This window comes from Bombus affinis, chromosome 11 (assembly GCF_024516045.1).
Source record: "Bombus affinis isolate iyBomAffi1 chromosome 11, iyBomAffi1.2, whole genome shotgun sequence".
NCBI classification, from domain to species: Eukaryota; Metazoa; Arthropoda; class Insecta; order Hymenoptera; family Apidae; genus Bombus; species Bombus affinis.
Window position 1 is genome coordinate 9,941,987 of NC_066354.1, and position 13,668 is coordinate 9,955,654.

At 34.9% G+C, this 13,668-nt stretch overlaps 1 protein-coding gene and 1 long non-coding RNA gene across 2 annotated transcripts; both read left to right on the forward strand.

The window, feature by feature from the left end:
- The first annotated feature begins 473 nt into the window (after positions 1-473).
- LOC126921691 (uncharacterized) lies at positions 474-2,368 on the forward strand. The gene is made up of 2 exons (XR_007712514.1): positions 474-1,273; positions 2,131-2,368. It is a non-coding gene; the product is annotated as an uncharacterized LOC126921691 (long non-coding RNA).
- A 2,037-nt stretch (positions 2,369-4,405) lies between these two features.
- On the forward strand, positions 4,406-5,318 carry LOC126921683 (omega-conotoxin-like protein 1). Its single transcript, XM_050733443.1, has 2 exons — positions 4,406-4,517; positions 4,994-5,318. The coding sequence occupies exons 1-2, from the start codon at positions 4,425-4,427 to the stop codon at positions 5,126-5,128; spliced, it is 228 nt and encodes a 75-aa protein (XP_050589400.1). The 5' UTR covers positions 4,406-4,424; the 3' UTR covers positions 5,129-5,318.
- Positions 5,319-13,668: the final 8,350 nt, after the last annotated feature.

Here is a 13,668-nt window from a genome sequence, read left to right on the forward strand (position 1 = left end):
GACTTCTTTTAATAATTACGTATGCAGTAATATTTAACACGAGCAAAAAACGTGCAACTATCCAATTGACAATGTTAAAATTCGGTTATGAGTATGAAATATGCGCATACATAAGTAAATGTTATATTCACATATATATGAATAATTATATAATTTTTTTTATCGAAAATTTAAGTTTGTATAAAGCTTGAATTTCAATATATTTGTTATACAATGAATATCAATATATTAAGTATATAAAATATCAAGTATAGTTTAGTTGCCGTTGCTCTAAGTCTTAACATCATTTTTAACATTGAATATTTTATTATTTTGTATTTCTGATTTTAGTGTAGAGTGTATGAAGATTGTTGTCGCCATCTCCTTTGTCTTACATATGCAGCTAAATGTGTGCTAAATCCAGTGCATATTCCAGGACAAGACAAAAGACCTATTGGAAATGGACCATTTCCTCCTGATTATCCAAGCGATTAAGTACTATGTAAAATTATTTACGTTTTCGCCTATCTCCTTAAACTCTTTATTCATCCGTAACAAAAACGACCTTTCTGAATTTGTATCTTTTTCTAGGAAAATGGAAAAGATAGTTTAACATCTTTAATTTTTGTTTAATAAATTTTAGTGCTTTTTAACAAATCGTATAAATATGTATCCTCGTTCGAATTGAATATTCCTTATTATATAGAAAGAAAACAAGCGATAAAATACTTAAAAATATCAATACATATTTCGTTGTCTTCGTTGTTACTATAACAGCTGAATCATATGGAACCATGTGAATCAACGGCTAAAAAGAAATAAGTGACTGATAAAAATATCTGCTGATAGCAACGCAAAAGTAATATTAAGATAAGAAATACTTCTCACAATACTTTTTTTTCTGTAAAACGTTTCAATTTTCATTTGTTCATTGTGATATCAGTTTCACCATATTACGAGTCTTATTTCTGACTGTTGGCATACGTTGTTGTTTAAATAAACGAAAAATTATGACTGCTCGTTTATATTACATATAGCATAGCAACATAATTTGAAACTTCATCCGTTTCCGCGGATGTTGCGTGGTAAGTGTCAAAGTTCTCAAATGACCTAATCTTTCGGTAGTATCATCGTAACGATAAGTAAACGAAATTGTGTAACAAACAAACAATGGGATGCGTAAAAAATTTTTAATTTTGAAATTGCAAAGTTGTGACGTTGTATGGTGATGTTTTTCAAAAGCAGATTTACCAAGGAGGGAAAGAAAGCTACGGTTGCGGCGCGCCGGTTCGTTGTACGTAAAATTCAGTGACGTTAAAAGAAAAAAAAAAAAAAAAAAGAGCGAAAGAAAGGAAAAGAGAAATAATCGACGTTTTCACTTGGCTACCGTCTACGGATAAAAGGACAATATTACCGGATGATTCGGTTTTCTTTCCTGTTGTTTCCTATTAAGCGAATTAAAGAACAAGAGGGCTTTGTCGGGAGATCAATGGAATGTATAAAGCCTGCAATATGCAGTCGATGGAATATCGGTGCAGAAAGCAAAAAGTGCTCGACCATTTCATAGCGACGAATGGAAAAAGAATGTTCGCAGTGACTGCCTCTTTTCAATTGTTATACAGTTTAGACTATAATCGGAGTGAATTATAATTGTGGGGAAAATAGTACGGCAGGCTTTGACTTCCTCGAATTTGCCGAGATACAAACTAAATAACAGGTCCAGAACAATCTTCAGTTACTATAAGTTAATAGGTGGCCTTTTCCTTCTTTATTCTCTATTTCCTTTTCTTTTTTTTTCTTTTTTTATTAACGCAGAAAGGAAAAGAAGGATTTGTACATACGACAGAACGATTGAACTCGAAGATAGAGATCGAAGGTAACGTTTCATTGTTTACGCTCGTACAGTATATTGTGAAATTGAAAAATGAAATCTGTTAGCAACAAAGACAACGGATTTCCCTATTTTATCTTCCTTGTTATTTTTATTCGCGTTTCGCCAGCAATTTATATTCTCCAAACGTTATCTGTTCAATTAATTCTTTTTCTCTTCCCTTTCTTCTTTCTTTTTTTTTTGGAGAGGAATAATTGTAAAGCATTACTTTATGCGCTCTTAATACTTTACTGATGTAAGGTTCTATGAATGTTTTACAGATAACCAGAAAGAAAGAGATAAAAATATATTTGTTGCACGTATACACGTTGTGTACATTCAACTTTCAAGGATGCACTGTATCACGTATTTTCCATTTCCGACAGACTCTTTAGTTTTTCCATCGTATCTGTTTTGGAAAGTATGACGAAATATGTTGAAAGACAGTTATATTATAGTTATGTACATGTAATCTACATAAAAATTATAACTGAAAGATAAAAATTTGCTCATTATTAATTATAATTTTGTATTATACTCATCTTCTATTATCTTCTAAACACGTAATTGTAGTTAGCCACTTCAAACATATAAATTAACACGGATTAAAACATATAAATATTAATATAATTTAATACTTATAATTCTACTTTAATCAATTTAAATTTAATATCTATAATTAAATTAATTAATAATGATGTAACAAACCTACTCGATTAATCTTTCAGTAATAAGTTTTAACACAATGTTCCAACCATATTCTTCTAATATAATACACGTAATAGTTCTAAATGACGTAATTGATGTTCACAAAATTCTACAATAAAAATTCCAAATTTCCTCCAACAAATAAGAAGGTCAGAAAGAGGAAAGAAAGTAAGACATGGAAAATTCATTCAGTAGCTAAGCTAATCGTTGGAACGAGAACTCATCAGTGTAATAAAAAGCGAAACAACTGCACAAACATTTCTTAAAACTGAATCACGTGTGCTTGCAAGAAATATAACATTTCTCGCTATTATCCAGCACTCTTCCAGCTACGCACACGTGCCGCATACTGTATGTGTAATACGCGACTTAAACAGCGGTTAGAGTGACGCGATGTTGCGGTATAAAAGCGTAGTATATTTCAAGTTGAGAAATCAGTTAAGGTCGAACTCTTGAGACGTTCGCTGTGAAGAAAGAGCCGTGAAATCGCTCCTACGGATCAAGTCACTTCTGGTGAGTAGAATTGCGCAGTTTCTCCGTGAAGGACGAATTACTTCTGAATAGCTGGCAACAACTTGTTTTTAAGCTGATCATCGTGAAAAAGTGTTTGAAAATAATATAATTACAGCTACAGATTTCACGTATAAACCGTTTTTCAGTGATTGGTTCGATTCGATTGTGAATTTGAATTTCGGTAAATAATTTTAGATGGTGAAACATTTGAATATATGACTTTGGAGTGAATGAATATCAAGAGAATATAGAAAATCGTATGAAGTGTACGAAGTGTAAATATGAGTGTATCGTAAACGTCAAACTTTCTCAAATTTCTCGCATGCCGTTCAAAGAGACGAAAACGTTCGACAGCATGTTTTCCAAGTGACTTCTTCTCGATGCGTTAACTTGGCCGTGCATTGAACTTTGAACGCCTGTTGTCACGTATTGTTGTTATTTTAGTACGTTATTCATCTCGTCATTGTACACGCAACTATCCAGATAGTTATCTTTTTCCAAATCAAACACTATGATTATAAATAAAAATAAAATTTGCAAATTAGGAAAGAAGAGAATTTTAAACTGACTATAGTGTTGCTATCGGTTAAATTAAAAGTATTATTCTTTTAACGAAAAAAAAAATTCCAGGCATGTCGATAACAGAATTGTGTATTCGCATGATTTACATAAAAAGTGACGTAATGAAAAAAACTAGAGCAGATAAAGATAATAAATTCACAACTCATCGATAAATTATTTTGCAAAGGAAGGCCAAAACAATGCGTTTATTATTTCATGTCCATTATAAAGCGCGAAAGAATTCTGTCACACTATATACGTGACAACCACTTGGCGAAGTAGATTGATGCCGTACATGGTTGGCCGTGGCCATATACTTTAGTCACTCTGATCGCTATTCAAGAACGAGTCAGGTCAGTAGTTAATGACTCATTCACGGACACCTGTGTACATCCTTCCTGCGCAGAACTCATACATATGCCCGGTCGCTTGCGTAATGAGCTAGAATGTTATGAATCTGAGTCCGACCTCCGCAGGAGAGCGTCTTTCACAGATCTGTTCAGACGAGATATAATCGAGTTAAGAAGTATCTTCCTCTTGATATATTCCGGTTCGTTTTGAATTTCTTCTAAAAATAAATTCCCCAAATTTGGCAAAAAAAGCAAGTGTTCGTTAAAAAATGTTCGTTACAAACGAAAATAAAAAGCAAAATGATAGTTCGATGGGAAACAATAAAATTCCTAGTGCTATACGAGATTAAAAAATTGAACAACAAGAAATGAATTGCATTGCAAGATGGGAAGAGAAAGTGATACAATTTTTTCTCATTTACAGTGTGAAAATACATCGCAAAATGTCCAAGTTTATGCTATTCGTTTGCGTCGTTTTGCTCGCTACAACCGTCATTACGGCTGTCCCCAGCTCCTGCGGTAGACACGGTGACCCCGTAAGTAAAAAGTTATTTTGTTATTTCTCTGAATGTCCACCAACAAAATGATGTAACGTTGGTTCGTTGTCAACACGTTCAGTACCGCGAAAAAAATTTCGAAATTTAAAACGATATTAGAAATTTATATTCGAATATTTAATTATCCTGATTCTCGACATACTCTGCCTTTCATTTTTCTTCAACACAGTAGATAAAACGATATCTCTGTGTTTCATTCGATGAAACTATCACTTTGTAGACGTGTTGATCATCGGAAATGTTCGACGTCAGCTTGACACACAGGTCATAAAGAGGACCAGACGTAAAAATAATAACAGGGTTACGCGAACCAGTTCCGCTAATTAGAGTCTCGTGGACGATGAGAGCCTAAAATAGAATTTTAAAGCAGCCGTAATAATATGCAGCCAGAGCTGCACAATGTCATTTATACCAGCTGATAAATTCGCTAACGCGAATTTATTTCTTCATTTCAGTGCGTTTCCAACAGAGACTGTTGCACTAACACGAAGTGTCACATATACGCGAACAGATGTCAAGTACAGATCACGGAAGAAGACCTGATGGCTGCACGTGAAAAGATCCTTGGCCGGAAAGGGAAGGATTATTAAGTAATTAGCCATTTCAACGATGAGCATGTATCAATCAAAGTCTCCCATTGAATCAAATCAACGTTCAAAGCCGACTAATATCTTTGCCTCGAAGTTAATGTTTACCTAGAAACAAACAACAGCGCATGATTCATGCAACAGATGTAAATATGCGAAACAAATAAATGAAATAAATCATACATACAAGCAAGCCTGAAGCTACATTCACGTGTTTTTTAACGGCTGTCGTGATTATATTGGTGAGATTTGTTTACAAGTCATTTATTGCAAACGTATACTTAATACAAAATTAGTGTATATCACGAACAATGATTTTATACTTAGAATCAGTGCTAAACATGGTCTTATTAAATAACGTAGCTTATTAGTATAATCAATAATTGACTGTTCAAATAATAATTCATGCAAAATGTATGTTTGCAATGGCTATCTTGTAATTTCTATATACATTTTCAGATTGGTTTCAAATTTGATTAATATAATCGTGACGGTCGTGTTTCATTACGATATTAATAAAAGTTCGAAATAATTTTATACAGCAAACGTAATATATTGTAAGTTTTCTATGTTAAGTGTCCAACTATTTCCATGAAATTGTACTGTATTCGAATTATTCTCTGAATCGACTTTACTTTTGTCAAGGTTGGCCTTAGAAAAATTAGCATTTATCTTTTAATTTCGACATGCACGTTCGATCGAACGAACGTTACGTGTAAAAACGAACGAGCTGTGGAACACAGCGTAGATGGAATTTCCATTCGACGAAGAGGTCACGATTATTAGGCTGACGATTATTATTATCAGCTAGTACGAGATTATTGCGCTTCGTTTCTGACGCAGGAAAGTTGCACGCAAGATAATATCCGCGTAACTTGTGGCAGCGGCAGAAATGCGATTGTTATGAAATGAAATTCCGCTAATTTTATACGAAACCGTTCGAACAGCGTGTGGTTACTAGAAAGATAAACATTTTAGAAAATTATATGCGATCAAGCGTGTAATTGCACGATGCCCGCTGGAAAATTAAGTGGCGCGGCGTTCGATTGCGCTATATGCTGTATCGCTTTATCGCGCGTATCGCATCGCGTTTCGAACTTACTATCGCCTTTAAATTCGCTATCTTTGACGAAATTACCATTGTTCGTCCGAAACGTACAGTAAGCTAGCATTATTTGAGTCACCTAAGCTTCGATATCTTAAAACTTTATTTTCAGCTTTATACAGAGTAATCAAACTTGTTGTATATTATGAGACACCATTGATCTTAGGATAACGACGACAAGATGAGAAAATATCGTACAAGTACTTTAAATTCGGCAGAAAGTATTCCTTGAAAAATAATTAGGGTTATTTGAGTGAGTAACGAAGTATCGTATGAGGAATAATAAAATAAAGAATAAAATTTCTTCTAAAAACAACTTCTTGCTTTTTGGATGAATAAGCGTTGAGTAGAAAATGATAGTAATCGAGCTGTCAATGTACACCATATGTTTCATTGTTTAGCAAATTGTTTTCGAATACAGATCGTTAAGAAAAATTGTTCTAACAGGATTTAACAAATTACAAAGTAAATTAAATTGCTCAACTTGACCCAAATATCCTATTGATTTAAATAATCCTATCTTAGCCGAGATATGCCTTGTTCTGCTGATAAAGGCACTCTGCCTCTGATCGGAAATGTGAATAGATTGAAAAAAAAAGAATCTAGCAAATAAAACTGACGCGAAAGGAACAGGTGCGCGTTACAGGAAAAGGGTGTAGTTTAATCGCCTCGACTTATCATTCGATAAAACGACAACTGAATCAGCCATATGTGACTTAATCGAAATCGCTCATGCACAAGGTTTGTCTGTGTCTCGAGATTTCTACCAGATAGGTTAATAGATTATCCTGGACGCCTCTGGCTTTTTCCTTGTTGAACAAATGGTTCGTCTAGGAACGCTAATGTTCACCAAGAATCGACTGTCTCTTCAACATTAATGATTGCTGGCGCATCGATTTGCTTCTTTCTACTCTTAATTCACATGGGTTTTTGCAGAAAAAAGAATTTGATGGAATCCGAATGTCTAATACGTATTACTTTCGTGATCAAACCTTTACGAAATTGATATTTAGTATAAATTTATATATAATAACGATATTATACGTGATATGAGAGTACATTATTATGATTGATTATAAAATGATAAATCACTTACAAAGTAATTTGTAAAATAAAGGAAATACGCTAGGAAATAATTTTATGAGTGCAAATAACGTATGTGTATTATAGTTTCTGACAGAAAAGAACATTTTCACGCCGAATTTCGAATATTGCTTTATGTTCTATCGTTAGAATAACTGATTAATCCAGTCTACTCTGAAACGATAAATACATACTTATTTTATGCATTAGTTTACATACCTTGAGGTATTCCTCAGTTACGCTTTATTCACATATTAATTAATTTATTTAAAAATATTCTTTAATGAAAATTTTCTATTTGCAGTATATATGTATTTAGATTTAATAGAATAACGGAAATACATAAATCTAACAGATAATCTCGCAAAATGATATTCTGCATATTTCTAAAATTACCATCTGTACTCGTGACTTACGAAAATCAAAGCTGAAAGGAGAATTTCAAACTCTGCTGTTTTACAGATGTCGTGAAACTTCGCTATCGCGTTGGAGATTTTAATTTCAGCAGAAGTTGTTTAAAAATTGAAATCGGCCGAAAGGTAAGCTCGTTACTTGGGAAAAAATTCTCGATCGTTGGTCGACCATGCTTTATCGACCATTAAAAGGCATCCTAATTTCCAAAAGTAGACGTACTTTGAATCAAAGACCGAAAGCTTCTTCCGTTCGTTAGACGACATTTACGTCGTGCTTCAATCTCATTAGTTTCAGCTTAAAGTTAAGCGCCTCAACTCTTTTAGGCCGAGCTGTTTCCGTTCTTTGACCATCGCGGAGTTTGCAAAGTTCTTTTCGACGGAAGTTACGCCTGATAGCCATAGAGAAAAAAGAAGAGCGCGCACGAGCAATACTGTCCCCCATAATTTAGGCTTCTACATTCCTTCATATTCGAATATCAACGAATCTTTACTACTTTCGCTCTTTTACAATCATCTATGTTAATCAAAGTGGAATGTTATCGAAAATAATAAATCAAATTCAGATTTTAGTTAGACTTTTCAGATTCAAATCAGATTTTAATTAAAATTTTCTCTTTAATTTACCTGAAATTTTGTCACTGAAATTTACTACTCCAAGCAAGTACCATAGGGATAATGTGTAATTGTTTATTCATCGTTTTTCTATAATTCCTACGGATAATAATGTTTGTCAGCTTTTATCGTATATTTTAAATCGTTATCATACACGACTCCAAAATTTTGATTGATCATGTCCCATATGAAATTAGTAGACGTCCATATTTACGTATATAAACAAGAATGCTGATATTTAAATACATAACTTTTACATTAAGGTTTTACATATAGAAGGATGATTCATGAGCTTTTTAGTAAGCTACGTACTCAAAGCAAAATCTTCCTTCGTCAACGCTTATTTAATTTTTATATTTCCGAATCTCGATCCGTGTGACTCTGATAAGATGGAAAAAGTCCTATCTAGTGGATCGAAGGTAAAGGCATCACTGGACAAATATTTGTCTGATGTACCTTATCGTGTTCCAGCTTAATTGCCATATGTTATACTCTCATACTTTGTGGTACACCTTCTGTCTTAGGTAAAACGCGCGTACGTGCCTTTATAAAACGATATATTTTGATGAGATTTAGCGTTCTATTAATTCTAAGCACTCTGGATTTAAACGTTAAATTAATCTTTATTCTTGAAATTAATCTCTTACGTCTCCTAGGTTTTAATTTTGAAATTACATTACTCGAAATAAATTTTACAGTAATGAAAAGGTAGTATGGTATGGTAGATGATATACATCAAACGTATATAATCTACGAATAACGAAATGATAGAATGCCATAGATAGATAAGAATAATACAAAGATATTTAAATTTTGATATTAAAACATATTCAAATTCTAAATTTATTTGATTTTAACATCGAACATAAAGAATACTTTGTTAAAATTCGTACCCGGTTTACCGAACTACTTACCATAATCCATCACATTAACTTTCATCCTCAGAACTGGCGAGTCATTAATTGAAACATTTTCTATTTTTTATTAGGAATTTTTCAAATTATTCCTTCGAAACTAATAAAGACAATTTTTCTTACACTGTTATGGACAGAAAAAGTAATGCTATTCAAGTCTGAATTACTAACAAGTAGATTAAATAAAGTACATATTTACAAACTTTTTAAAATTCTTTTTATCAACAAATTCTTCATCCCTTGAATCATCGGACTCCTAAAAGGTAATGGACACTCGATCTACAAACCACAAAAAGAATAGATCTTTTTCAATACAAAATTCAACCCCCTAAAAACCAGTTTCATACAAAGCCAAACGATACCATTTACCTCGTGCACAATTGGAACGTAAAAATCATCGATCCGTAAGCTGGAGGTGGCTTGGTTGCCGCGTGAAACATAGAAAAGTCCTAAGCGGGAAACGAGGGAATCGCTCGTACGAAAGCTTGTAGGCGAAAAATTGTCGACGTAGCTAGAAAAGCGTAAAGGATAAGCATATGGTGGAAACGAGGGAGGGAACGAAGTCGACGACGAGTTGAAGACAAACGGTAAGCGGAGGAAAGCACTCGAGCTGGAGTCGAGTGTCCCTTTTCGTGGTTCCTTTCAAGTTCTCTTCCGTGAGGCAAGCCGAGTCCTTCACTGCTTTTAAGCTCGTTCTCGTTGGAAGGCCGTCCGGGTGAGAAGCTGCTCGGATGCCAAGAGACACGTTCCGGTGCAATTCTGAGCGCCAGCTCGCGCTAGCTTACCGGATGTGCCAAGAACAGCCTGAGCTCCAGGGTTGAGGGGGTGGAAAAACGTCGAAAGGACTTAGGTTCGTGGAAGAACAGTGAACAAGCGACGGGCAAAACGGAAGAAGAAGCAAGGGAATAATGCAGCTAGCACGCCGTAAACATTCGGGGCCATAATATGAAAACATTGTCGGATGTAAGCCGGAAGGCACACAGTAATGTGCTGAGCTTAGCTAGCGAGCCTGGTGCCGGCTCTCGCTTCTGTCGGCGCACTGCCACGTCAGGACGTCAGGATTTCAGGCAGCTACACAACTCTCGTTCGATTCGTGGGATTCGCCTAGCCCAAAAGCGCTCTCAGGCCAGCAGGGTTGGAAGGACAGGGTGCAAGGAGCGCGCCACGTGGAATTCCAAACGGCTCCAGCGTGCCATACGCCGCTGGTGAAACGCTGACGAATCTGACGCGCGCTTTTTGCCAAATTGTTCCTTAACTCGGCGACCGGTCCGCGGAAAATTCGGGGATAATCGAAGCGCCGCGTTGTTTGCGTCGCTCGCGACTCGGATTCACGTGCGTCCGTAAGTCGCGATCTAGCGCTTGTAATCGTCGCTCGGTGTATTCGATGATGGATTAAGCGCGCTCCCGAGACCAGTCGGTGTGTTTCAGTTCATGGATGAATTAGACGCAGAAGTTCATACTGGCTTTTACATGCTGATGTTAGTTCTCCTTTGCATTTTTGCTTTGATTTTTAATCGACTGAAACTAAAGTTGTAAATACATTGTTTTGACTCATTGAATATTAATAGAATGTAATTGTGCGGTTGTAATAATGGTTACTCTACGTACTATACTTCTTAAAAGAATAAAACAATAAATTTTTATTAGGAAGATAAGAATCGTAGGTTTATCATAATAACCAGCACGTTTAAACATCGTAGCACTTCATTGAAGAAAGCAACGTAAACGTTTCATGGGATAAATATACTTTCTAAGCGTCGAATTTAGATTTCTTAATAACATGTACATATAAAATATAATAAATCATTCCTACGCTTATAACTTTTTTCATCACATTCCTTATACAATCTACATTTTCTCTAACAAAGAAAATCTTCGATTTTACCAGGTATAAAGTCTTCTCGAAGAAAACTAATCCACCAACGTCTTCGTCGACGGACCTTCGTAAAACGAGCTATTCACAACAGACACCAGCGGACATTAGTGATTTCCCCCTTATCGTATCTCGATCTGACGTTCACGAATAAAGGGGCTGGCTAGGAAGCGCGCATAGGCCTCGGCGATAGGTGTGTAAGTTATATCGGTGAGAGGCGGCGATAGTGAGGCAAGGGCGACTGTACCGTCGACAGTACAAATACCTAGAGCTACTTAGAGAAGAGGGAAATGGGACTAGCCATTTAGGGCAAACTACCCCCGAGTTGGCTCACGCGACTGATCTTATCGTTCGCCCAGTCGGTTCCCGGCTACGGAACGCATACACTCACGGTTATCTCGCTGCAGAATTGATTTCTTGCATTCGTTATTTCCCTGAGACCTCGCCTGGTGTCACACGCTCGATCTTTCTGCTGTCTGCAATGACTATACACGCAACAAAGTATCAATAGAAATGAGATATCAGATATGATATATTGCGTAATGCACGAAAAGTAAGGTAAAATCAAGTTAATTGGCTGCAATAAAAATTGGCGATATTACATAGATTATATCATGACGAATATCATGGCTCCTTTTTGCAGATATTATGTTACTTGACTGGTCTATTTTCTAAGATAGAATTGACATTCTCAGATCGGTCGGTGAACAGAGCATCATTTCATTGGCGATCGAGGAATTTTCTGAAAAGGAGGACTATACATTTATGGTAAATATGATCGAATGTAATGTTTCCTAATCAAACAGTTAAATACTTTAGTAAAATTTTTATTTGTTTTGCAAATGCAGAAAGTACAAAGTGTCATTATATCATTTTGTTAAATTTTTCTAGAAAGCTTTACAACTTTTTTTATTATTTGAATTTTTTATTTGAATTCTAAAAAATTATAGTCATAAGTTCTATTACGTTGGTAAGTCCATTTACTTTTTACTATACTGTGAATTGAACGTAGGCAGAGATTGACTCGATTGTGTTTGGTTAATATGCCTGAAACACAGTACGTGCGATTCAGTCAATTTACTGTTGTGCCTAACAGGTGTCAATTGGATTTCATGAATAGTTATTTATTTTATACTGTGTTCTGCTAATTAATTTCCTAAATTCGCGTAAAATTTAAGTAAATAGGTGAACGATGAAAATTGACGAATTATATTTATGTCATTTCTTATTTTATATAAGAAGATAATTTATTTTATTGAAGTGATTGAAGTATTTTATTGAAGTTGCTTGACTACCTATGCTATTATTTCTGTATCATATGTCAAGCGTTATACTATCGTAAAATATTCACATAAAAATGAAGCGATAGCTGAAACGGAAATTTTAAAGAAACACCGACTCACATATTTTTCAAGAAGAATATTTCATGATGTACTAATATGATATGAAAAATTATAGCTTCATGTACATGCCGATATAATATATATATGATAATGATATTGATAACTCAGCAAAGGTATATTAGATTCGAATGTATAGAATTCCGTGGTCGAAAATATTACATACGTATTTTATAGATATTATTTTTTCTACATTTTCTCTGTAAATTAAAAATAATTTTTATCAACTTTGGTAAGCATTTAATTTGTTCTTAAGAAAGAATATATTGAGAAAAAAGGTTGAGGTATTCGAATTATTTAATAAAATATCTATTTACAATTAGTGCTCTAATGTAAAATTTTCTATGGCGCGAGTGATATATATTTTCAAAGCCACGTATCAGATTCTTGATTCTATTGAAAATATCTCATAAATTTTGTTTGCAATAATCATATAATTATCTCTACTATCATGCATTTTAATTCATTCGCAAAATAAAAAAAAATTTCTAAGAGAAAGAATTATTAACTAAATCAAATGTTAGAATTAAAATATTTTCATGAGTCACGATATATTGTACAAAATTGGAAAGAAATTTTATTCTCCTGATCATGGAATTTAATGGGACACTAACAAGATACGTGTTGATTCGATTCGTAAGAGATTCCTGTTATGGGCCGCGGAATCTCATGCCCCTCGTGTTTGCAGTTCACGCGTCGACATTCGTCATATTCCAAGATTTCGATTGAAATCCATCCCCAGACCAGGATTCCTTCGAAGCAGTCGCGTAGCGCTCGCATACTCAACTTGCTGCATTTTCCTACGGATCCTGCAGATTAAACGGGTTCGATCTTCGGAGTAACTCGAATCGAACTTAACAGTCGGTTAAGTCCAGACGCTGGCCGTTTAGTTAGTCCGTTTAGACCAGAGGCCACGAAGTTCGATCCGTAAGCCAGTACAGTGTAGGGACTGAAGAGGGTCAGTCGAGATCGTGGAGATTTGCTAGTCCTATCTCGATTTGCATAAATTCATAGTTTGCGGCTTAGATCTAAGGACGTAAGGAAACCTCGCTGAAGGGACCACGAATATTCTTGACGCGAGAAGCTGATGTTCCTTTTACTATTAAGTACTTATAATATTTGACAATAACGATATAGATACAA